The sequence below is a fragment of the Schistocerca piceifrons genome, chromosome 3, assembly GCF_021461385.2.
Source record: "Schistocerca piceifrons isolate TAMUIC-IGC-003096 chromosome 3, iqSchPice1.1, whole genome shotgun sequence".
In the NCBI taxonomy this organism is placed as follows: Eukaryota; Metazoa; Arthropoda; class Insecta; order Orthoptera; family Acrididae; genus Schistocerca; species Schistocerca piceifrons.
In genome coordinates, this window is record NC_060140.1 from 699,083,483 (window position 1) to 699,105,884 (window position 22,402).

The window sequence follows — 22,402 nt, forward strand, 5'->3', positions numbered from 1 at the left end:
GTACCCAGTCTACCCGTGTACACAGAAAATTCCATGTGCAAGTGTGAAAACGTGTTCCTATATATTTGAGTAGCACGTATCTGAGGCAGAACATGGGAACCAGCCTGTTCACCTAGTGGAATGTGGGAACTGCCCAAAAGCAATATCCAAGCTGACTGGCACACCGACCCATCACCGTTAATCCAGCAGACGAATTCAATCTGGTGAGGGTCATTATGTCCTGTTATCAAGATTAACTTAATGCATTCCCTGACAAAAATGTGAAGCACCCAGAAGGGAAGGAGGAGACTTCTTTATAAAAATTTTGAAGTATGACTGCACTTACCAGTAAAATATTACACTTCCTGTAACCTGAATATATACACTGATTCAGTTGCGAAGGGTGTCATAAATCTGTTGTATCCTCTCCTGAGTCAAGCTGGTGCACAACTGTTGTAACTGATCCTCAGCATACCAGATACTAGCAAAGGGTTGGAGTTGACACCTGAGTTGTTCCCACACACGTTCTCTCGGGGACAGATCTGGGGAGCTTGTTGGTCACAAGAGTACCTCAACATGACACAGACAGTTAATAGAGACAAGTGACACATGCCAATGAGCAAAGTTCTATTGAAAAATGGCACAACAATACTGTTGCAAGAGAGGCAAGAACTCTGTGGTGTGTAAAGGGATTGTAAATTGTGCTCTGGTGAAGTATGTGCCAAGTAAATGGATTAAGGACAGAAAAGACTAACCATGGTTTAACAACGAAATTTAGAAAATGCTGGAGGAGCAAAGGCTGTTCCACTCTCGATTCAAAAGAGAACACGCAAATGATGATAGGCAAAAGTTAATAGAAATTCATGCATCCGTAAAAAATATCGATGTGTAAAGCATATAGCAACTACCACTGTGACACCTTAGCAAAATATCTTGCTGAGAACATAAAAAAAATTGTGGTCTTACGTAAAATCGCTAAGTGGGTCTAAGACTTCTATCCAGTCACTGTTGACCAGTCTCGCGTGGCAGCAGAACATAGTAAAAGGAAAGACAAAGTTTTAAATTTCGCATTTAATAAATTGTTCGTGAACAAAAGTCAAACAAACATACCATCATTTGAACATTACACAGACTCCCGTATGGATGACTTAGTATAAGCATCCCTGGCATAGAGAAACAACTGAAAGAGTTGAAAGCAAATAAGTCGTCATGTCCAGATCGAATCCCAGTTCGGTCTTAGAGAGTACTCTATGGCATTGGCTCCTTATTTTGGTTGCAAGCTTGCTTTTAACACAAAGCGGTGCAAAGACCCAAGTAACTGGAAAGAAATGCGGGTGACTCCTGTATATAAGAAGGATAAAAGAACAGACCCGCAAAATTACAGATCAATATCCTTAATACCAGTTTGCACTAGAATTATTCAACGTGTTTTCAGGCTGAACATACTAAATTTCTTTGAGACGAAAAAGCTTCTGTCAAATCAGCAGGGTCTTGGAAAGCACTGCTCATGCGAAACTCAGCTTGTTCTTTTGTCATGTGATATCCCGTGAACTATGCATGAATGGCAACACGCGGATTCCATATTCCTATTAAAAAAAAGTCATTTGACACGGTACCCCACTGCAGACTGTTAACAAAGGTACGAGTGTACAGAATAGGTTCTCAGGTATCCAAGTGGCTTTAAGACTTCTTAAGTAAAGAAGCTAGTACATTGTCCTCGATGGTGAGTGTTTATCAGAGACAGGAGTATTGACAGGAGTGCCCCGGGAGGTGAGATAGAACTGCTGTTATTTTCTGTATACATAAATGATCTGGTGGCCAGTGTGAACAGCTATCTGCAGCTGTTTGCTGATGATGCTGTGGTGTACAGGAAGGTTTTGTCACTGAGTGACTGCAGAAGGATGCAAGATGACTTATCCACAACAGGTCAGATTAAATGAAGACATCGAAGCAATTCAGAGGCAGGCTGCTAGATTCGTTGCTGGTAGGTATGAACAACATGCACGTATTATGTAGAAGCTTTGGGAACTCAAATGGTAATCCTTGGAAGGAAGGTGACATTCTTCTCGAGGAACACTGCTGAGAAAATTAACAGAACTGACACTTGAAACTGACCTCAGAATGATTCTATTGGCACCAGTGTACATTTTGCTAAGGACCACGAAGGTAAGATAAGAAAGATTAGGACCATAATGACATGATAAGAGAGATTAGGGCTTGTACAGAGGGATATAGGCAGTTGTTTTTCCCTCGCTCTCAGAGTACCCTCAACCACTACCAGCCATAATCTGAAATCAACTTGATGACTCCCCACACTGTGAGAACAGGAGTAACATCACAGTGCCTCTCCAAAACATTGGAGGAATGGGACATTTTCCCAGGTTGCAGTCAACTGGCTGACGAAGGCCATTCAAGGTAATGCAGAACGGGGATTCATGGCTAAATACAACACCAGGACACATGTAAGCAGTCCCTGCTTTCTCGTCAAGGCTCCACTCCAGATGCAGATCTTTGCATTATGGGAGGGAAATTCCCAACTCTGAACATCTGCTAATCTCTGAACAATAGCACAGGAAGATACAGAATGGTGAACAGAGTCCATTACTTGTTCTCAGATGTAAGATGCAGGTGTGAAGGGGTTATGGTGTGTTTTGTGCATGATGTGGTGACCTCCCTTGCGGTGGTTAGACGTGGTCAACAAGAACCTTGACCCTTCACTCTTGGACTCGTGCAGTCCAATAGTCAACCACTGTCACAGCTTAGTGCCTCACAAATCTAGGCACTGCAGCATCCAATCAGCAGACCAAGTGGAATCCTACAATTAGGCCTCTTTCAAATACTGTCAGGTGCTAATAAATGTATCTCACATCACAATGCAGCATCTCTGTGTCCCCCACAGTGATCACTCAACATCTGTCACTGTTCAACCCCATATGTAACATACCAGACCTGCTAACACTACTAAACTTGAACAACACTAATGCACTCTGGTGGCTGTTCTACGCTGCACGTAGAACTGGAACTCCAATCATTTACATACAAGGTGATGGTATCTATGTGTACACAATTACGTCAATATCTGACCATGTCTTCTGGATGCTTTACTTTTTGTTATAAATTTTGATTTTCATATTGATGTCTATTTGAACAGCAATGTGAGTACTGTAGTGTTATTGTCATTAAAACAGGTAATTTTAATGAAAGAAAATGAAGACAACCTGAATATCTGTCCTTTCACCAATCCACTTAGCTATTGCTTCTGCAGCAAAACCAACTCGTTGAATATCCATTGTATCACTCTGCTTAGGTTTGCCTTTGGGTGGAAAATGCATAAATACAGGAGCTGTATTCAGACGAAGCTGAAAAATGAGAGTAACTCAGTTAGGAATCTGTCAGATAGTTTAAAACAATAAGACAGGCATATAGCTACAAAATTTACCATTTGAAACACATCTGGACCTTCATCAAAATCTACTAAGGCAAAGAACAGCTTATTCGAATAGATCTGTGAATAACGGAAAGAGTTTGCAACAATTTGGAATTCATCATTGGCATGCCTGAAACACACAAGAACATGCAACAAAATTTTATGATTATGTTGAGTACTATATTACATTAAATATAATGATGTCAAAGGAAGTAACTGCAGAAAAAAATTTAACTACCTGCAAATTGCACATTGTCTTTGTGGTGCCATTGCTGTAAACATGACAATTACAGAATAATTTCGAGGCGTTGCTTTAACAAAATCTCGAAATCTGTTTCCATTGAATCGTATGACAGATCTCTTGAGATTCATATCAGTCAGTTGTTGAACCCTCTCTCCCAGACTGAGAGCCTGTAAAATGAAAGGAGTTGAACACTGAAGCTGCCACAAACAATTTAATATGTAGGTACTCACACATACTTAGAAATAATACCAACCTTTTTTGAAAATCTCTTACTGTTTTGTGTGTATGTACAAGTAGAAGCATATTGACTGGATGATATATCACTCCTCTTTCAGAACTTTGCGACACCCTGTACCCATTGTCTATAGTATCTCTCACAACTCTGAGTAATAGATTACTTCCCACTGAAATTTGTAAAAGGTTAAAACTACGAGTTGAGCTGGGATTCTAATCTGACCTTTGCCTTTCGCATGTAACATGCACAATGAAACACACAAACATATCACAAAACGAAACTATATTCTGGGCAACCGCAGCTGTTGAAACGCATGATGTTAGGAGTACTTCCTAACATTATGCATCACAAAACTTTGGTAACGACAGTTCTGGTGTTAACTGTAGTCTTGCAGGGTGACTCGTCCAACTTCGGGGAAAAAAAAAAATAAATCCTTGAGAGTTCCAGGTATGGGGAGAAAGACGGCATCATAAGACGTTCCTGATATTTATGGTAAGTGGGAGGGACAGGGAGGACGGGTGAGCATCGATAATTTATGTGGAATAATATTCATATAATTAATATCGGGCTACTTTGAAATACTAAGTGTTTTAAATTTTGTAATTTATATAAAACTCAACGACATTAAATTTCAATACTAGGTTGAAAACACAGAATTCCATGAGGTTTTACAAAATTCCCTGAGATTTCCCTGATTTTTGCAGGTAAAACATAATTCCCAGTTTTCCAGAAGACTTGCCACCCTGTCCCTAACACTGTATTAATCTATCACGAAATTTCATGACAGTGTACAACCCACAGTATAGTAGAAGGTTCATTTTGGAAACAACTCCTCGGCTGCTGCTAAGTTGTTTCCTGCTATATTTTTTCCTTCCAAGAATGCAAGTCCAACAAAATAAGTTGAAGAACTTATGTGGGAATTGAATGTGTCGAGTTACAGATGGATTGAGGCTTTGAGTTAGGTTCATGTACAGATGGCTCAGTTGTAACAAACATTACCGACAAAATGTTAAGATCTAGGTTTGAGACCCACTTCCGCACAGATTTTGAGCTTGGTTGAATGTTTAATTACGGTGTACACTCCAGTACAGAGTTAGGTGTAATGTTCTAGCTACCTCCATATATGGAAGACACACAACTCGAAGTAGGCCTATAGGATTCCTACTACAAAAAAGTTGAGGCTATCACCTATTCCACAGAACTTATCAGAAGGTGATAGTAGGCCTGCTTCTTTATATATACACCTAGTATACAATCGTATTACACATTGACCGACAGAGCGAGGTGGTGCAGTGGTTAAAACACTGGACTCGGATTCGAGAGGACAACGGTTCAAATCCACGTTCAACCAACCTGATTTAGGTTTTCAGTGATTTCCCTAAGGCACTTCAGGCAAATGCTGTGATGGTTCCTTTGAAAGGGCACGGCTAACTTTCTTCCGCATCCTTCCCTAACCCAAAGGGACTGATGACCTCTCTGTTTAGTCCCTCTCCGAAATCAATCAATACTGGCTTGCTGTACCATCTAGTAGCAAGAGGGTACCAATAACAGAGCTGGTGAAGGAGGAACTCTTATCACACTTGTGGAAAGGAGGAGGGTGTGGAGACAAAGCACATTATCTTATAAAATAAAACAAGACCTACTGAAAACTGACGTTTATTTGTTATTGAACATACTAATGCGGGCACACTGGACTTAACAAAGATTAGTGAGGAGGAGGGGGGGGGGGAAATGGTAATAGCTCTCCCATGGCCCCAACAGGGTACATCTTTGCCTAGTACGCATCAAACCTATAGGATGTTTTTCCTATTACATTAATGATGGCGCAGTGAAAGAGATGATATTTATAATATCTGGAATACTTGATACTTTATCATAATCTTTAAATTCTTTTGTGATTGGCATATACTGGCTGCATGTTTGATGTTGGTATTGGAGATTAGAGTCTTGCGTTTTCTGTATAGTTGGTCGTTCTGCATAATCTGTCATCTAAATGAGATAACTTGGATGCCCACCCGGGTCATTACAATTTACGTACCTACGATTATAACCACACAGAGCAACGGAGCGTCAGGTATATCTACGTCACAGCATCGAATGACCATGCGCATTAACTGCATTAACACTACAAAACCACTGAATTTGGTAATTTAGCAACCGAGATAGCAAAGCCTGAAAGGATATCGACATATTTTGTTCTCAGGATTCGACTGTGTCTACGTGAATCCATGTAGTATGTGTATTAAAGGGCACACTCTGTGATTCTGGTCACGTTCCCAACCACTTAATCTAATCTTCGATGAAGTTCAAATAACACACAAAAATATCTCCGGAGGAAACGAGGACATGGACCGAAGGTGACAATGTCAGCATGGGTGAAGCATAGCTTTTGTGTTCTGTTATACATACCTCTTTTTTCCGTGCTTGAGCCTCTACCGAATGAACAACACATATTGTTCCTATAACACATACTATTACTATTATTTTTGAACACTTCATGTTTCCCATACTTTGTTTACGTGTCCGCCGTCCGGCGTGAAACTAACAGCTGATGGTCGCCATATTTATCTTTTGCGAGCCAATGCAAAGCTACCATCGTTTCGATTGGCCACAAGTACGCGCAGATGCGTGCCGCCAAAGTACTGGATGGATGGAATGGGTAAAGCATTTAAGTTTGAAAGCAGGCCGTTGAAGACGGGGAGCGAGCTAGTGAATAATCGTGTTTAATTGTGCGTTGACGGAGAGTTGAGAGCAGGAAATGTCTTTTCCGCGAGCGAAACGATTTACGGAAAAACCAAGTAAGTTTTTAATTCAATTGTGTATTGCCACCTATCTCAAAACATGCAGCAATTGAATTCACAAATAATGATATATCATCTGTTTTATTACATCTCATGAACTTTACCGAAAGTGTGTATCAGACAAATTGTTTTTTGTAAGACAGTTCAAAGTGTGTTTTATTGGAAAAGCCTGTTCTTGACAGCTGTCAGCAATGTTGTCGATTTCTTTAAAGAACGCTTTGACGAGGCACTATGTATTCACCTTCTCAGTCGTCTACTAAGCCATCCATTTTTATTCTTTTTATTTTTTGAGTATCAGCTGCGGTTATTTCCCCAGACAAATAATATGTTGTGAATTGCCTATTTCTATGTTTGCTACGTATACGTTTATCACTCCACAGCGTGTTATTTACAATTCATGTTACTGTACTGCGGTACATCGCAACCGCGTTTCTTGTCGCAAATGAATTCTTGTATTATGAAAAACAATTTCAACATATGGATTTTCGCCTGACATATGAATAAGCGCAAGAAATAAACAACTTGTGATACTCATAAGTTGACAGACCTACGGATACCGAACGAAAGTAGAGTAGGGTAACCTAGTAGTATTTATCAACAGAAAATTTGGTATACAAATAACTGTACAGATGATGATTTGTTTAAATGAATCATATTGGTTGAACATATTACACGCATCCAAGGAACTCTTGGTCGAAACTGTTACCAGAATTTTATATTAACCACTAGTGCAACTCTTTGCAAGTCTAATAGGTTTTATTTGCTAAATATTCACGACTTGGAAATATGTCTACTTAAAACACTTCACAAAGAAATAAGACTGGCGACTTGGTTGTGACCAGATTGAAGCGTCACATTTGGTTTTCAGGAAGTCCACTTATTTCTGTAGTCGCACCTAAAAAGTTTAGGAGATTCATATTTAAAAAAAAAAAAAAATCAATAAAGAATCGCCTATTTTGAACATGTGGTGAACAGGCAAACAAAATGAAATATTATTCTTGTGCACTCAGGAATGGTTTTCTTAAGAGCTACAACTTGAATAATGGGCAAACTTTCATTTACTTCTGACACTTCCCAAGTGCATAGTGATAAACTGTCGTTTGTTGCACTTCACCCACTCATCCTGAAAAACTACTAAGACACAGTTAAGAAGGAAGATGTGAACTATGTTTTACTTGTTCTAGAATACTGGTACTTAGTAGTAGTCACACTGTGCAGAGTAAAATGGTCTTCGCTGCTCAGCAAAGGATGGATAATGACTATAAAAGAACTTCTCACCTCCCTGACATGTAGCCTGACTTTCAGGCTGACCATATTTTTTGTCAGTGTGCACGTAAGATAATACTTAAATGCTTTAAAGACTAGTAATTTAATGTCATCTCATTCTAGAAGAATTACTAGAAGTAGCTACTGGTATTCTTAGCTATTAAAGTAAATCATTCCAGGTGATCACTTGTGACTTATCTTAAGAGTCTCATGAGCCTACAGTAGATTCCAGAGATGTCTTAGAGAACCTTGGAACGTAAATTCTAATATAATGCAACTTCTGTGTAATGAAACCATCAGGAATTAAAACACCTAACACACATTACTTGAGCAAAGATTTGTTGGGTGTTATAAAAATCAACAATGTGTTGTTCTTCACAACATACACCCGTGCACACACCAAATGACCAGAAGAGCATTTAGCAGTGTCGGATGGTACAAGATGGTTGAAATTCTGAGAAAAATAGGGATAAGTTGTAAGGAAAGGCGAGTGATCTACATCCATACTCTGCGGAGGGTACTTTGAGTACCTCTATCGGTTCTCCCTTCTATTCCAGTCTCGTATTGTTCGTGGAGAGAAAGATTGTCGGTATGCCTCTGTGTGGGCTCTAATCTCTCTGATTTTATCCTCATGGACTCATCATGAGATATACGTAGGAGGGCGCAATATACTGCTTGACTCCTCGGTGAAAGTATGTTCTCGAAACTTGAACAAAAGCTCGTACTGAGCTACTGAGCGTCTCTCCTGCAGAATCTTCCACTGGAGTTTATCTATCATCTCCGTAACGCTTTCGCGATTACTAAATGATCCGGTAACGAAGTGCGCTGCTCTCCGTTGGATCTTGTCTATCACTTCTACCAACCCTTTCTGGTTCAGATCCCACACTGCTGAGCAATATTCAAGCAGTGGGCGAACAAGTGTACTGTAACCTACTTCCTTTGTTTTCGGATTGCATTTCCTTAGGATTCTTCCAATGAATCTGTCTGGCATCTGCTTTACCGACGGTCAACTTTATATGATCATTCCATTTTAAATCACTCTTAATGCCTACTCCCAGATAATTTATGGAATTAACTGCTTCCAGTTGCTATATTGTAGCTAAGTGATAAAGGATCTTTCTTTCTATGTATTCGCAGCACATTACACTTGTTTACATTGAGATTCAATTGCCATTCCCTGCACCATGCGTCAATTCGTTGCAGATCCTCCTGCATTTCAGTACAATTTTCCATTGTTACAACCTCTTGATGTACCACAGCATCATCCGCAAAAAGCTTCAGTGAACTCCCTATGTTATCCACAAGGTTGTTTATGTATATTGTGAACAGCAACAGTCCTACAACACTCCCCTCGGCACACCTGAAATCACTCTTACTTCGGAAGACTTCTCTCAATTGAGAATGACATGCTGCATTCTGTTATCTTGGAACTCTTTAATTCAATCACACAATTGGTCTGATAGTCCATATGCTCTTACTTTGTTCATTAAACGATTGTGGGGGAACAGTATTGAACACCTTGTGGAAGTCAAGAAACACAACATCTACCTGGGAACCCGTGTCTTTGGTCCTCTGAGTCACATGGACGCAGAGCGCAAGCTGGGTTTCACACGATTGTCTTTTTCAAAACCCATGCTGATTCCTACAGAGTAGATTTCTAGTCTCCAGAAAAGTCATTATACTCGAACATAATACATGTTCAAAAATTCTACAATATGTACACGAGCTAAGAGGGAAGAAAAAGAGCGCAAGACCAGAAACGAACTATTTGGATTAAAATGGGTATAAGACAAGGATGTAGTCTTTCACCTGTACTGTTTGATCTATACACTGAAGAAGCAGCAACAGAAATAAAAGAAAGGTTCAAGAGTGGAATTAAAATTAAAGATGAGAGGATATCAATGATAAGATTCGGTGATGACATTGCTATCCTCAGTGAAAGTGAAGAAGAATTACGGGATTTTCTGAATTGAATGAAGAGTCTAATGAGCACAGAATACGGATTGAGAGTAAGTCAAAGAAAGACAAAAGTAATGACAAGCAGCAAAAATGAAATGGAGAGGGTCTTAACATCAGGACTGATGGTCATGAAGTAGAAGTAGTTAAGGAATTCTGCTACCGAGGCAGCAAAAAAACCAATGATGGACGGAGCAATGAAGATGTCAAAAGCAGACTAGCACTCCCAAATAGGGCATCCCTGGCCAAGAGAAGTCTACTAGTTTAAACATAGGCCTTAATTTGAGGAAGAAATTTCTGAGAATGTACTTTTGGAGCACAGCATTGCATGATAGTGCAACATTGTCTGTGGGAAAACTGGAAAAGAAGAGAATCAAATCATTTGAGATGTGGTGCTACAGAAGAATGTTGCAAATTATGTGGACCGATAAGGGGTGAGGAGGAATTTACGAGAAAAGAGTATATGGAAAACACTGAAAATATCCAGGAACAGGATAGTAGAACATTCGTTAAGATATCAGGGAATAACTTCTGTTGTACTACAGAGAGCTGTAGAGGGTGAAAACTGTAGAGAAAGACAGAGACTGGAATACATCCAGTATATAATTGAGGTCACAGTTTGCTAGTGCTACTCTGAGATGAAGAGGTTGGTACGAGAGAGGAATTTGTGGCAGGCCACATCAAACCAGTTGGAAGACTATTGGCTCGAAAGAAAGAAAGAAGAAAGGGGGAAAAAAGAGAAAAGGTGGTGTTCAGTATGTGAATCTTGTGCTTGTGAAGCAACATTGATAGCGTAAGTTAAATCTGAATGTTTCCAGTGTAAAATACAAGAGACTACCAATAATCTCTGCATCATTGTCTTTTGGATATGCAGTTTGATTAATCGCCGCACAATTTCCAAATCTTTGGCTTTGAAAAACTAGATAGCAGTCCATTTTGTTTACCACATTATCAAACTACTCTTGTAATTGTTTGGTGCAATTATGAATCATTTCGTCAGATCCCATCATCCACATGAAATAAAAAGATAAGATTTTCATTGAAACACATACATGGATCAGCACTGCTCTCCTGTAAATTTGATTTCGTAAGATATTCTATCACACACTTATACCAATATTTTACTGATTTTCAATCTGTACAAGTGTTAAAGCAATCTTCACAGACGACCTGTACCATCATCATACCCTGTATCTGTTACATGTAAATTTCTTTCTCCAAAGAACCATTCTGGAATGCCATTTTGACGCAGTGAAAGAGATGATATTTATAATATCTGGAATACTTGACACTTTATCATAATGTTCCAATTTTGGTGAACAGCAACACATCAAAGGGCTGTCATTTTTTCATACCTAACCTCAAGGCTAAATGTTTCAGAAAAATAGACTCCTGACTAAACCCTTTTGCAACTGATCTTGCCTTGTGGCAGATGAAGCTATTGTTGTTATCCAGTTTTGTTGCAAACACTCATCAACCCAGCTGACTAGTTTCCAGATGCAAAACTTTTAATGTGAGTGCATTTCTTCATCCATTGCAGCTTTCCTATTTTCTGCATCTGAAGGGTTCACTGCTTTGTCATAATCATTTGTATCTTTCCTCAATATCAGCACCTTTGGTTGCTCAGATTCATCTTGGCAATGTATTGGCCTTCTAATCATGTGACTGTTTTGCAAAATTTGACATCCATCTGTATTTTCAGCTCCACTTGGAGGTCATTTACATCTTCAGTCACTTCATTATGATCATGATGATATTAGATGGTGTCACACTTGTAAAATCATCCACAGTTGAGATGTCAATTAACTTAGCAATATCATTCTTCAGTGGTGGTTGTAAATCTTACGTCTTGACTGACAATGTCTGAATGTCTGTCAGGAAGGTATATAAGACAGCCACGGTTGTTATAGCCAAAGATTTGGCATCTAATTTCTTCCAATCCTATGCTGCAATCCAGACAAAACATTCTGTCCCAAATACTTTCAGATGATCAGGCTGTCTCTTCTTTCTCAAAACTAAACTTTCCCTTAAACACTTGATGACCCGTTAGGTTAAGAGTATGAGATGCAACAAGTACAGCTTCACCCCACAAGGCTTTTGGAGTATACCTTGCTGACTGAAGTCACGAATGTACCATCTCACACAGAATCCTGTTCTTGTTTTCAGCTACTAAATTTTGCTGTGGTGTATACAGCACAGGCAGAGAATGTTTCAACTTGATTGACTCGGTATGTCTTTTTACATCATAGTTATCAGCCTCATTGCCACCATCAGTTTGCAGTTCTTTAATATTCACTTGAGCTTCTGTTTTTATTGTCTGAATGAATATTGGTAACTTATGTGTAATGTCATCTTTTTGCCACAAAAGATGTCACCCTTAAACCAGGAACTTCATCCTTAAAAACAAGAAAATATCATAGCTTGTGAAATCCTTTTCTTCCATTGGACCACAGACTTCGGCAAAGACTAAATCTCCTGGGCTAGTTGATTTACGGTCTGTTACTGAAAACTAGTAGACATTGTTTACGTAGCACACAATCCTCACAAAATTCACCATTGACTTTTTCATCACTACTATATGCTGACACTAGTGATTGTACATGACATTTATTCTGATGCCCAAATCTCTCATGCTACATTTGAAGAATATCAGTAGCTCCTTTTACAACAAGACTTTTCATGCTGAATCGCTGGTAAATGTTTTTACATTGTTGGTGGTTTGTTTTTGCATGACATGTAGATGTTAATGGTGTGATAATTAATCAGGAAGTGAAGACAGCCAATCAGGAGTCAGATGCAGATAGCCAAATAAGATTCTGCTTCATTTGTTTTGCTGTGTAAATAAATGCACATTCTAGCTATTCTTTCAGCAAGATTGTAATACCAGACACTGTAAGTGCACTTCAACATAAATATGATTCAAGCTGTGCTATTATGTTCCTGAAAAACATTATCCTTTAAAAGAAATCATTGAAGGATGTCCCACAAGTTATGCATTAATCAACATTCTCATTGGGTGTCAACAGTTCACTCATGATTGGCCATCTTTATTTCTTGGAATTCATCTACACATTGTGCAAAAACTGCCAATGTGCATTTTGACCAAATAACTGTCACTGCTAAACAGTAAAGTTCATTCTTGCTTTCAGATAGAGCTACAGCAATTGGTATGTTGACCCTGTATAACCACATATCTTACTATTGTTTTGATACTTTCATCAATACTTTTTTTGCAGCCTTTCTAACAGAGAGTAAATTACAAGCATCATCTGGACAACACCACAGATCTTTGAAATATTGCCTAGTCCAATACCCCCAACAAAAGTTTCAGTATAAGTATGACCACTTCCAAATTCTTTGATGTGCACATTATTCTTAGTGCTGACTATTTTATTTAGTGCATCAAACGGATTCTACAAAACATACCAATCGCAACAGTTAGTTGCATGATGTGTAGCATGTCTGTTAATATACCGTTTGTCATACACTGATATACCTACACTTGTAGCTAAATCAGACATTATGGACAACATCTTTCTTGGACTGAATTCTAATATTTTCATCCTCAATAACATTGCAGAACCACCATGACTAGGACTGTTTGTGGATAAATCGACCATTACATTTGCGTTTAAAAGACACAAAACACTATTTTATTTTTGCCCCAATGCTTTGATGGTATACTTCCCTTGGATTTTAGAAACACTGCAGATGCTACATTTGTTTAATTCTCTCCCTTGTATTCGCAACTTGTAATTCAGACATATTTTCTACAAACAATGGAAAATCCAGGATGGAATAATGACAACTTTCATAAAGGATAGTGTGCTAATCACCATGTAGTGGAGATGTTGAGTCGCAGGCATAGGCCCAACAAAAAGACCTGTCAACAAGTAAGCTTTCTGCCAAAAGGCCTTCTTCTGAATCAGCTGACATACATATATAGTCATTCATGCTAACACAACTCACACACACATTGTCTGTGAGAGTTGCAGTTGTGTAAACGTTGTATGTATGTTTTCTAGTTCAGAAGGGCTTTTGGTCAAAAGCTTATGTATTTAGCAGATCTAGTGAAATACCAAGCTAAATCGCGTAAATGTGATCAAATCCTTTTGACAATGTCTGAAGTAAATGTGCACACAAATCAGCTTCATCTGTTGGTTTATTTAGCATAGACATCTTTGTTTAGACTTTTATCAAATTTTGCTGAATCACTTTGCACACCATTCAGTATTATGGAACACACAGATTGACTATCATTGATCTGGTACAAATTATCCTGTACATATTTCGCAGTTTTGTGTGTGGCAAATCAAAGTGATGGTTTTGTATCTAGTGGCAAAAGAGACAGTTTTTCACTTTGGCATTTGCTTGCATTCATGTAGCTAATTTTGCAATGTGATTTTCAACGTTTGCTTCTGGTTGGCTTAAAATACCACTTACCATGTCACAAACTGCATCATGTTCCAAAGTAACCTACATGAGAATACACTAGGTTATGCAGTTTTCTTCACCAATTAATTTTCGCCTACATCACTTGAAGTCCTTTTTTCCTTCCTGTCTTTATATTACACACACACACACACACACACACACACACACACACACACACACACAGAGAGAGAGAGAGAGAGAGAGAGAGAGAGAGAGAGAGAGAGAGAGAGAGAGAGAGAGAGATGATGATGATGATGATGATTGACTGTAAACTGTCCACAACAATGTAACATCGCAAGCTGCCTGCGTGAATTCCTCATCTGGTAGGACACCTTATTTAATTAAACATCTCTATTATCAATGAAACTAATGTGCTTAGCAGAACTGTGCACATCTGCTACCATGTCAGGAATTAAAATATCTAACAAATGTGCTGCTTAAGCAGAGATTTATTCTGTGTTGCAGAGTGTGTATGTTGTGTAGATTATTATTGAGAGTGGTTAGTTAAGTTATTAATGATGTACCTAGTACGAAGTGTTGAGGGGTTAACTAAATCAAAGTGCCCAGGTAAGTTGAGTTGCAGCAAACTAGAAATGGGTTCTCAAGAGATATTGATCAGTACCAACCCAGCATTTCCCTTGAAGTAATTGGAGACAGGTCACCATTTGTGTGACAGCTTGGTGCTATCATGAACCTGTCATATCTTGGATAACCTGCTCAAATGTTTGACACAGTGTGCTGTAACCTGTGTGATACTGAATGCAGAGAAACTTCATGTATGTAAAAGGTTGCTTAGCAGAAAAATGGCCTTCAGTGACACCGCTGCTAAACCCATGTATAACTAGGGATTTGTCTGAATCCAAACTATTTTACATTTCTATACATCCTGTATATAAGACTGATTGCATGTTCAGATAGCTCAGCAGCATTCTGCTGACAGGTGCAGTGGTTTGTGAATATGGTTTATGGACCTCCAATCTCCAGAAGGGTTAACTTATCATACCAGTGAGAAAAGTAAGAGTGCTTGTACTGACAAATAATTGTTGCTTTCAGCACTTTCTCCATTGGTGGATTGTTTTCATTACTGGTTTCATTACCTCCAGTTCAAACTGAGGTGCTGTGGAGACTAGATAATAAATCCTAAAATGGAATGTAATTGACCTGAGAAACTTATGGCTTCGAAGCAACACACAAGATTTGTCTATTAATGATTACAGGATTATCACAATTTTGTGACTGTTTTTATTTATGTTGTGAAAGACTGAACAAATTTTCACTCTGCAGTGGAGTGTTCACTGATTTGAATCTTCCTGGCAAACTGAAACTGTGTGTCAGAATGGGAGTAGAACCTGGGTCCTTCGCCTTTCACGGGCAAATGTTCTAACAACTGATACATCCAAGCTTGACTCTCAACCAACCCAAGCTCTAGGGTCTGTGATGAGTTGTGCTTGGGTTGCTCAGTTGGTAGAGCACTTGCCCGTGAAAGGCAAAGGTCCTGGTTTTGAATTATGGTCCAGTCCATATTTTTAATCACTCAGGAAGTTCCACTGTTAAACTTTTCAAATCTTTTTACAGACCAGTGCAATTTTTTAAGAAATGAGTTTCAATTTGAATGTCCTTGCGGAAGGAACAGGTGATCTTGATATGTCCATTTCTAGATGTTTTTTGTCTATCACTGCAGAGATTAGTGACATCCTTTCTCCATTATGGTGCCATAAAGTGGGATTGTCGATTGGAGAATATACTGAGCTTGTGTGTTGGTCCATGTTTTAGCTCATGGCAGAAATCTTAGTCGAAAAATGTCAGTTTGTGTTTATGGAGGCTCAGAATTCCGGAGGACTGTGATAAACTGAATTTAGTTTATGATCAACAATGTAGAAAAACAGAGATTGTTACTTACTGTAAAGAAGATGTGTCAAGCTGCAGACAGGCACAATTAGGACACTTACATAAAGCTTTCAGCCACAGCCTTCGTCAGTAAAAGGGAAAAACACATTTTTCACACACACAGGCAAGCACATCTTGAGCACATATGACCGCCAACTCCAGCAGCTCGAGCCGGAATGCAACTATCATGTGGGAAGCAGGCAGCAATCAGGAGAGGGCGAGGAAGAGGAAGTGGAAAGGATAGTAGTGTATGGGTGGGGGACGAGGTGAACTCTTGTGTTGCAGAATATGCAGAGACTGGAATGCACACAGGTGCAGCATTAGGGAGATTGTGGGCAGGGAGTTGGGGTGGGGGGAGGAGGGTGCGAAGAGGGAGAGGAGCAGGGAAAGATGGGCAGTTCCATTGGAGAGGGTTGCAAACAAAGAGCATGGGAGGTGAGAATGGGAAGGAGGTGATAGGATCGAGTGGGTGGAAACTGTTGGGTGGAGGGTGTGGGGACAATGTTACCATAGGTTGGGGCTGGGGTAATTAGAGGAGTGGAGAATGTGTTGTAAGGAAAACTCCCATCTACGCAATTCAGAAAATATGGTGGTTGGAGCAGAGGATTCAGATGGCTTGCGTAGTGACGCAGCCTTCGAAATCAAAAATGTTATGTTCAGCTGCCTGTTGTGCCACAGGGTGGTCTACTTTGCTCTTGGCTACAGTTTGGCAGTAGCTGTTTATCCGGGTGGACAGCTGTTAGGTCGTCGTACCAGTATAAAAAGATGTGCAATGATTGCAGCAGAGATGATAAAGGACATGGCTGCTTTCACAGGTGGCATGGTCCATGATGGGGTAGGATAAACCTGTGAGAGGACGGGAACAGAAGTGCTGGGTGGTTGGACTGGGCATGTCTTGCACCTTGGACTTCCACAGAGTTTGATTCTTGTGGCAAGGAGTTGGGATTGGAAGTGGCATAAGGTTGGATTAGGATGTAGTGGAGGTTGGCTGGTCCTCAGAAACCTGGTACTGCAAAAACACATGTTCATGGCACAGGCATCCCAGAACCACCTCTGCTCTCTCCTCAAGATACTACTACTCTGCAATGTGTATTCCATACATCACATCTCTGAAACTGAATCCCTTGCTCTCCAGCACTCGGAGGAGCATTCTAGACACCAACTCCATAAGTTATCCAACCTGCTGACATCCTACTGCCATCTCAGGGCACCTATGTCCATCACCTATCGTACCCACACTGTTCCTCTTTGTCCACCCCTCATGGCAGCAAAACCCTACCTAACTGACCTTTTCAAGTTGCCAAATCCTCCAAAACTCTCTACCAAATCCATAGCCAAAACATTCCTGAAACACTGTTGTTAACCTCTTCACCAAAACCCTCAGCTCCACGAGACTCCTATCCAAATGCTTCACCTTTAGCTCTGCACCCAAATTTAACCTCACTGGACTTGTCAAAGCCCTACTCTCCTTCTCCTGATCCCTGCAATGGAAGCACTTATTTGCTGCCAATCCCTCCAACCAAAACCAGACTAATTTCAGGGCTGAACCCTGTCTTCCAGTTTGTATCACTATCCAACCATGATCTCCCCCCCCCCCCCCCTCCCACCACCACCACTTCCCCCATAACCACCCACTGGTCACCTTCCAGGAATTCCTTACATCCAGCTTAGCCTCACCATCCTTCCCCAGGTCCCTTCCTCAAATCACCAACCTTTCTGTAGAAGAAAGAACAGCCATACATAACCTCAAGTCCTGACTTAATCATCCTACTTGTTATGAACTGCAGTGAGTACCTGGCAGAAGGCCTCTGACCCCCCAGGGGGTCCACAACTCTTTTGTGGATAGGTGCGTAGCGAGCACGGGACCCCGAGCTAATGTGGCCCTCCTTCCTTTCCGGGCTGCATACCTGCCTTTTTCGCATCCTTCCCTCTCCCCCATCTTCGCCCCTCCTCCCTGGCTCTTTCCTTCCCTTTCTCCCCCTCTGGGAGTATGGTTTGTGCCTACGTCCGGAGACGGACACTCGTAAATGTACCGCATTCTTCGCCTTCTCTGCTTGTATGTCTTCATCTTTCCTTTGTCCTTCTCTTTTCCTTACCTCTTCTCTTTACCCTTTTCTCCACTGCGGCGTTTGAGACCTCTCCTCTTTCCTTTCTCTTTCTTTGTTTTTCCCTTTCTCTTTCTTCCTCCCTGTGCGTGTCTGAAGGCCGACCCACGCATTTTTGTGCGTAGCCGGTGACAGGGTAACGCGTAATTCCCCGCCCCGGGTTGACAGGTAGGACACGTACGTACCCCCTGGTAACAGCCAGGCCGAGGGAGGGGTGATTACCCGAGCTGATATCTTCCAAAAGTGCCGATTGGTCCCTCCGTCCGTTTGTCGGGAGGTGTGACCTGAGGTGTGAACAATCACCTAAGGCGGGAGTGCCCTCAGAGAGGGCCCCCACAAGGGAGGAGCGCACTATTGGAGACGCCGGTAATCATGGGGGATTCTTCCGCAATGGTTCCCTCACCTTCCACTGCTTCCACTGTGTCTGCTCACAAGCGTAAGTTCACTGAGTCTCAGCCACAGACAGTTCTTCCATCGTTGCCACAGTTCCTTGTTGTTTCTCGGTCTGACGAAGGTCACGACTTCTACACGGTCAACCCTTTCATTATTCAGAAAGGTGTTGACGCAATTGCAGGTCCTGTAAAGTCTTGTTCCAGATTACGGAATGGCACCTTGTTGTTAGAAACAGTCAGTGCCCTCCAGGCACAAAAATTGCTGCATACTTCACTGCTCCACACCTTCCCTGTCTGGGTTGAAGCGCACCGCACTTTAAATTCCTCGCGTGGAGTCGTTTATACACGCTCCCTCGATGGATTGTCTGACGAAGAAATTCAGCACTACCTGTCTGACCAGGGCATAACGGCTGTTCATAGAGTTATGAAAAGGGTTGACACGAACATCATTCCAACCCGCACTGTCTTCTTGACATTTGACAAAGTTCGACTCCCATCGAAAATCAAAGCAGGCTATGAGATAATTTCCGTTCGCCCTTACGTCCCAAACCCTACGCGTTGCTATCGGTGTCAGCGGTTCAGTCACACCAGCCAGTCCTGTTCCAATCGGCCAAATGTGTTACGTGCGGCAAGGATGCCCATGAGGGTGCTTGTCCACCTCCATCCCCTCGCTGCATCAACTGTATGGGTGACCACGCTGCTTCCTCTCGAGATTGCCCTGTTTTTAAGGACGAAAAGGTCATCCAGGAAATCAGAGTGAAGGAAAAGGTGTCGACCTTTGCTGCTCGAAAATTATTCGCCAGTCGACAGCCCACCGTGCCTCAGACAGGAAAATACAGCACTGTCCTTGCTTTTCCTCGGCCAACAAAGGAGGCGGCCACGCAGACTTGCGACCTCACCTTTAGTGCCACGGTCGTCAGATCGGCCAGTGCAAAGATCGCCCGTTCAACCTCACCACTTTCGCCTGCCCACTCTATGGCTCACCCTTCATCGGGTTCTGCTAAATCTCGAGCCCAAAAGTCAGACACCAAGACTTCGAAAAAAGAGCATACTCGTGAAGATTTTTTACGTACCCCAACTTCACAACCATCGGTTCCTCCTTCTTCTAAACATCATATTTCCAAGAAGGCTACAAAGAAACCCAGTTCATCTCCTTCTCCGCCAAGGCGTGTCCCATCTACAGCACCACCTGGCGGAAATCGCCCTCGGCCGTCTTCTGTGTCGCCGAGGCGCACTGCTGGCGGCCGATCAACCGGCCGATCGCTGGTGGCAGGAGCTGCTCCTGAACAACCTATGGATCAGGATCTTCTGCCTTCGGCTGAATGCCATTCCATGCTGTTGGTCGCAAGCTCTGAGCAGTCGTTGAGTTGACAGCAACGTTGGTCACATTCCTCCATTTTCTGTTCACCCTATGTCCATTATCCACTGGAATATCCACGGCATTCGAGCCAGTCGGGATGAATTGTCGATCCTCTTACCATCCTACTCGCCGGTCATCTTCTGTCTTCAGGAAACAAAGCTGCGTCCCCATGACCGCTTTGTTCTCCCCCATCTTCTGTCTTCAGGAAACAAAGCTGCGTCCCCATGACAACCAACCCCTTTCTGTAGTGGAATTTTAAGCCTTCCTTCTGCTTTTAGTTTCTCCAATTTTATGACTTTCGTTCCCATTGCTGCTGGTTTCCATTTTCGGTTTTTTACTATTTCCTAAGTCACGGACCGGGCGCTAATGACCATAGCAGTTTTGCGCCCTAAAAACCAAAACAAAAAAAAAAAAAAAAAAAAAAAAACAAAAAAAAGGCCTCTGCTATTTATCTGGCTCCTCCACCTACAAACCCTGCCATGCTGATCCTATCCCAGAAGATCAATGTAAACTCCAATCCCTGCTTCAAGGCTTAGGCCCTTCCCAGAACCTCTCCTGCGAATCCATTTCTATCCTCATCCCTATGACAGTCCACACACCCACCTTCTACACGCTTCCCAAAATCCGCAAACTCAACAATTCTGGATGTCCCATTTCATTGTGGCTAGTTATTGTGCCGCCACTGAAAGAATTTTGGCTCCTACTGGCAAACACCTCCAACTAATTGCCCCTAATCAAACCTCCCATGTCAAAGACACCAACCACTTCTTTCACCAACTCTCCACCATCCCCACCGCTTTACCTCCTGGATCCCTACTCACCATGGTTGATGCCACCTCCCTGTACACCAACATCCCTCATGCCCATGGTCTTACCGCCATTGCACACTGCCTTTTCCAGTGTCTTCAGACTAAAAGCCCTCTACCTCATTCACCTTACTAGCTTTATTCTAACCCACAGCTACTTCTCATTTGAAGGGAAGGTGTATTAACATATCTGTGGCACGGCAGTGGGCACCCGCATGGCACCCTCCTATGCCAACGTTTTTATGGGTCCTCTAGAGGAGACCTTCATAGTCTCCCAAAATACAAAGCCCCTTGTCTGGTACAGGTTCACTGATGATATCTTGACGATCTAGACTCTGAGCCAAGACACCCTATCGTCAGTGCTTCACAACATCAACACCTTCTCTCCCAGCCACTTGACATGGTCCTCCTTGACAAAACGTGTCACCTTTCTGGATGTTGACCTCCTCTCTGATGGCTTGGCTCCATCTGCACCTCTGTCCACATTAAACCCACCAGTCACCAACAGTACTTGCATTTTGACAGCTGTGAGCCTTTTCACACTAAAAAAAATTCCCCCCCCCCCCCCCCCCCCCCATACAGCCTGGCCATCATTCAGGGATGGCGTATCTGCAGTGACAGAAACTCCCTTACTCAGTATACTGAGTGTCTAACAAAGGCCTTGAGACAGGCACTATCCCCAAGACCTAGTCAGCAATGCTACAAGGATCATATTGCTGTGGAAGACCCAGGTGCAAAGCTTGCCCAGTTCACCTACCCAGCACCTCCTATTCCAGACCTGTCACAGGTTTATCCTAAATCAGGGGCCAGGCTACCTGTGAAAGCAGCCATGACATTTACCAGATCTGCTTCAATCATTGCACAGTTTTTTATATTGGTATGACTACCAACCAGCCATCCACCAGGATGAACAGCGACCGTCAAACTGTGGCCGAGAACAAAGTACACCAGTCAGTGGCACAACTTGCAGCTGAGCATAAAACACTTGCTTTCAGTGGCTTCTTCAATATCTGAGCCATCTGGATCCTTCCGTGCACCACCAGATTTTCTGAATTATGTGGATGGGAGTTTTCCATACAACACATCTCCTCTCCAGTAATTATCCGAGCCTCAGCCTGTGGTAACATACTCTACCCACACCTTCCATCCAACAGTTTCCACCCCCTCTGTCCTCATCTCCACCTCATTCTCATCTCCCATGCTCTTTGTGTGTCACCCTCTGGCAATGTGCCCACACACTCCCCTCTCCTCTTCTTTTTCACTCCTTTTTTTTTCACCGTCTCCATGCCCCATAACATACTGAAATGCACTTGTTAGCATTCCAATCCCTGCACATTCTGCCACACAGAATTTGTCTTGGCCGCCCACCCAAACACTGCTATCCCTTCCCTGCCCCCTCTAGATCGCTGCTTGTGTCCCACCTGATAGCTACATTCAGACCCAAGCTGCTGGAGTTGGGATTCATGTGCCTACTTGTGTGTGTGTGTGTGTGTGTGTGTGTGTGTGTGTG

The 22,402-nt window shown here is 41.9% G+C and overlaps 2 protein-coding genes across 3 annotated transcripts in view; one reads left to right on the forward strand and one right to left on the reverse strand.

Annotated features, from left to right (window-relative positions):
* Positions 1–6,462, reverse strand: part of LOC124790163 (tumor suppressor candidate 3) — a 48,553-nt gene extending 42,091 nt beyond the window's left edge. Inside the window, exons 1-4 of the mRNA XM_047257759.1 lie at positions 6,295–6,462; positions 3,645–3,817; positions 3,419–3,536; positions 3,198–3,338 (exon numbers count right to left, since the gene is read on the reverse strand). Coding sequence (XP_047113715.1) covers positions 3,198–3,338; positions 3,419–3,536; positions 3,645–3,817; positions 6,295–6,393 — 531 coding nt within the window. The 5' untranslated portion in view covers positions 6,394–6,462. The remainder of the gene's footprint in view (positions 1–3,197; positions 3,339–3,418; positions 3,537–3,644; positions 3,818–6,294) is intronic.
* A 74-nt stretch (positions 6,463–6,536) lies between these two features.
* Positions 6,537–22,402, forward strand: part of LOC124790161 (hyaluronan mediated motility receptor-like) — a 115,399-nt gene continuing 99,533 nt past the window's right edge. The window contains exon 1 of one of the 2 annotated variants that reach the window (XM_047257757.1): positions 6,537–6,683. In XM_047257757.1, the coding sequence (XP_047113713.1) occupies positions 6,644–6,683 (40 nt within the window). In that variant the 5' untranslated portion in view covers positions 6,537–6,643. The remainder of the gene's footprint in view (positions 6,684–22,402) is intronic. The other variant, XM_047257758.1, reaches the window with a different exon arrangement.